Here is a 3,770-nt window from a genome sequence, read left to right on the forward strand (position 1 = left end):
ACGTCATCCTTGTGATATCGATATATTATATTCTGTTAGTGTTGAATTAAGGTTAAGATGCCCGTATCAGCGACAATTTATTGGAAACTGATTTTTTTTTTTTCGGCATAACTGAAGCTTTGATAAATCATTTTTGAAAAGAACTTTGTACTTACGAAACCCTCATGGAAAAAGGTAAAGGTTGAATAAACCAAACATAATCATCGACAGCGTTTTGTAAGTAAAATTAACAAGACTTGACCGGGAGTCGAACCCAGGGTTTCATATTGCGATACTGCCGTCCTAACTGACTTATCTACTAAATCAACGTAATTTGTGTCCAGACCGACATTAAGGGGAGGTAACCGCACGTACGAACAACCACAGTTCAATGGGACGGATATCATTAAATAATTCATTTCTTCGTGATAATATCGGGCATTGTTTGGATCAAATGAGTGGACAATATAGAGAAAAACAGTTAAAATCAATATCTTTGTAATACATTTGCACGATTGAGTACAAAAATGTTTAAATTAATAAAGCTCGATAAAAAAATGTACCACAGCGTCAATAAACACAGACAATGTCTGAACTCAAGGTCAAACAAAAACGTACCACAGTTCCAATAAACACAGACAATGTCTGAACTCAAGGTCAATACAAAAACGTACCACAGCTCCAATAAACACAGACAATATCTGAACTCAAGGTCAATACAAAAAAGGTACCACAGCGTCAATAAACACAGACAATGTCTGAACTCAAGGTCGATACAAAAACGTCCCACAGCGTCAATAAACACAGACAATATCTGAACACAAGGTCGATACAAAAACGTACCACAGCGTCAATAAACACAGACAATGTCTGAACGCAAGGTCAATACAAAAACGTACCACAGCGTTAATAAACACAGACATTGTCTTAACTCAAGGTTAATACAAAAATGTACCACAGCGTTAATAATACTCTAGGTAAATATCCGAACACTGTGTCGTTAACAAATACGGGCGCGCACACAATTGATTATTGATTGATTTTTGACATCTCCATCACGTGGACAGAGTGATCCCGGTATAGTCGGGTTTTTGATAAAAGTCTCATACAAAGGTTTGAGGCGTATCTGGTTAAAAATGTAAGTTATTGTTTTATTGTATTTGATATATGATATTTACTGCAGTCGTGTTCAGCTAGAAAAGGCAATTAGCATTGAATTTTTATTTCCGGCATAAGAAAATATCTTTGGAGAGAAATGAACTGCCATTTTCAATAATGAATTAATTTTCTGGAATCGTGTTCAGCGCAAAATGTTAAGACTAACTTTCGGTTATAATTCCTTTGGATATATTTGTTAATATACAAGACGTTGACATGTTTCCTTATTTTAAAACTAATAACTCAAATATTACAAATTATGTTTGCATTTTTTTTTCTTGATTTTGTGCAAAACTAAAAGAATGTCAAAGGCAACTGCATGGTGAACAACAAACATGTCTTGAAGATGACGTTGAGAATTTCCGAATGTCGGGATCTTGGCCGACTTTTCTTGAATTGTCCGTGTTTTTTCTTTAATGACCGACTTTAACACATTTTTGTTTAAACTGGGTTTGTTCCAGATAATTAATAACTTGTTTTAAACAAAATTACCTGGTCGCCGGCGAAGCACCCATTCCAGTTCCGCTACACAAGATATAGTTAATATTATAAAATCTATTCGACAGTTTGACTTTATACCGTAGCTAGGTTGGAGTCACATCCCCAATTTATGACAGAATCTTCATAATATTCACGCACATGTCGCCACACTGCACTGTATACGTCCGAATATCGACACTTCTGTGATTTGTGCGGTATTACGGTGCTTACTAACACTTGCGCGATACCTTCTCCTGTTTCGTGTTGTTCCTGTTAGCCGTCGACAGAGAAGTGACAATCTCCCCCACAGTGTAGCGGTGGTAATCTATCAAGGCGCATTTGTATGGAATGTCTCCAAGACAACCATCATCTACATATTGTGGAGAACAAATACACTTGATCGTCAGCAGCTGTAGAGACAGATGTGTTTTGTGATTTGTATTTTTAAATCGCGGATAAACTACAATAAAAGTCACACTAAATGCCTACATGACGGCATAATAACATAGGTAGATGGGAAATGAAAAGAATATCACGGTACATATTATCTTTCATGTATATCTTAAGGACTCGTTATCAGCAATGCTCGGACAGAAACACAATACCCCGTTATATATGTATATAAATTGTTGTGACTCGCGTCAAAACGCTGTTAAAGTCTAATAGCTACCCTTTATAAAAGGTTCGTCAGGACTGACACAACATCCTACTATAGGCTATTACTGTCGTATACTGATGATAGTGTAGTAATTGTCTGGTGCTATGTTATATTTTATTGTCGTAAGTAAACACAGCAAATTATGGTGGCTTATTTGTGTCATTTCGTTAAATTATTGTATGTCGTTGTTTCGTTATTTTGCGGCGAAATAAGGACATCATATTTGTATCATAATTGTCGTCATCTCGTCGAAAAGACGACAAAAGTCAATCGAAAAGACGAAATAATTACGCGATCAACTGTCGTTATTTCGTGTTCTAAATGTCGTTCTTTCGTCTTTTCGTTATTTCGCGGCGAGATCACGACATCTAAGAAGTAAAAAATGTCGTTATTTCGCCGCGAAATAACGAAACAACGACATTTTAACTTTCTTACATGTCGTAATCTCGCCGCGAAATAATGAAACAATGACATTTTAACTTTCTTAAATATCGTGATCTCGCCGCGAAATAATGAATCAACGACATTTTAACTTTCTTAAACACATTGATGTCAAGCTACATACGTGACTCTTATCTCAAATATCACAAAGGATTTATTGAAGTACAGATAACCGATAAGGTAAAATATTGCAGACATTTTCCATAGAATTGTCTTATCTAATTTCCAGTTACTGAATATGAAACAATTCATAATATTTAATTGATAATAAAGAGTAAGTTTTATGGAAGTATTTCGATAATAAGCAGTTAGAATCACAGTAAATTTTATCATAAATCCTTGGGTTAATACAAAGGGGCCAATGTGGATTTCGCATCCTGGAATTCACATACTTGTACCATCTGTCTAACCGACTGAGTAATCTGGTCTGACGTGTCCTGGCCCAGCTGTGCTACAGTTAAAGGGCTCACACAACTAAATCATTTACTATATGTCATTACTAAGCTTTTGAGCTAATGGCGTTAATATTTGTAGTTCAACACAATGGCAACTGTCTAGATTAACAGAAACATACCTGTCAAAGGATTCAAAAGGCAATTTTTGTCGAGTTTAGTGGCATATGAGAGCGCTACAGGCGTCTACTTGGACTGAGGTCACAATTAAATGCTTCCGGGTTCAGTACCCACGAATGAAGTCCCTTAGAAATATAGGTACTTTAGTAAAAACTATACTATGCCTCTTATAACTTGGTGTTTGTGTAAAAGTTTGGTGTTAAAATACTGTGGAGATATCAATCTAACAATTTCTGTGTCAAATTTTTATATTGTGCATTTATTTCTTGGTGCAGGGTGCTGTGTGAAAAGTCCTGTGTTGACCTCTACCCCTGACCCGGAAGTTTATTTTTGACATTGGTGACACATGCAGACGATTATCTCAAGAAAAAGGCCAACATGCTATGTTGAAATTTTGATATTTTACTCCCAAGATGTTGCTCTTGACCAGGTTAGATGGAAAGTTGGCTATCGGATATTGGGAATTTGTTATGAAATTAAAT

General features: G+C 35.9%; 1 protein-coding gene across 1 annotated transcript in view; it reads right to left on the minus strand.

Annotated features, from left to right (window-relative positions):
* Positions 1-1,865: 1,865 nt before the first annotated feature.
* LOC110454490 overlaps positions 1,866-3,770 on the minus strand; it is a gene marked incomplete at its 3' end in the record, with an annotated part of 54,983 nt that continues 53,078 nt past the window's right edge. The window contains exon 4 of the mRNA XM_021503997.1: positions 1,866-2,027. Coding sequence (XP_021359672.1) covers positions 1,866-2,027 — 162 coding nt within the window. The remainder of the gene's footprint in view (positions 2,028-3,770) is intronic.

The sequence above is a fragment of the Mizuhopecten yessoensis genome, unplaced genomic scaffold (genome assembly GCF_002113885.1).
Source record: "Mizuhopecten yessoensis strain PY_sf001 unplaced genomic scaffold, ASM211388v2 scaffold7901, whole genome shotgun sequence".
NCBI lineage: Eukaryota > Metazoa > Mollusca > Bivalvia > Pectinida > Pectinidae > Mizuhopecten > Mizuhopecten yessoensis.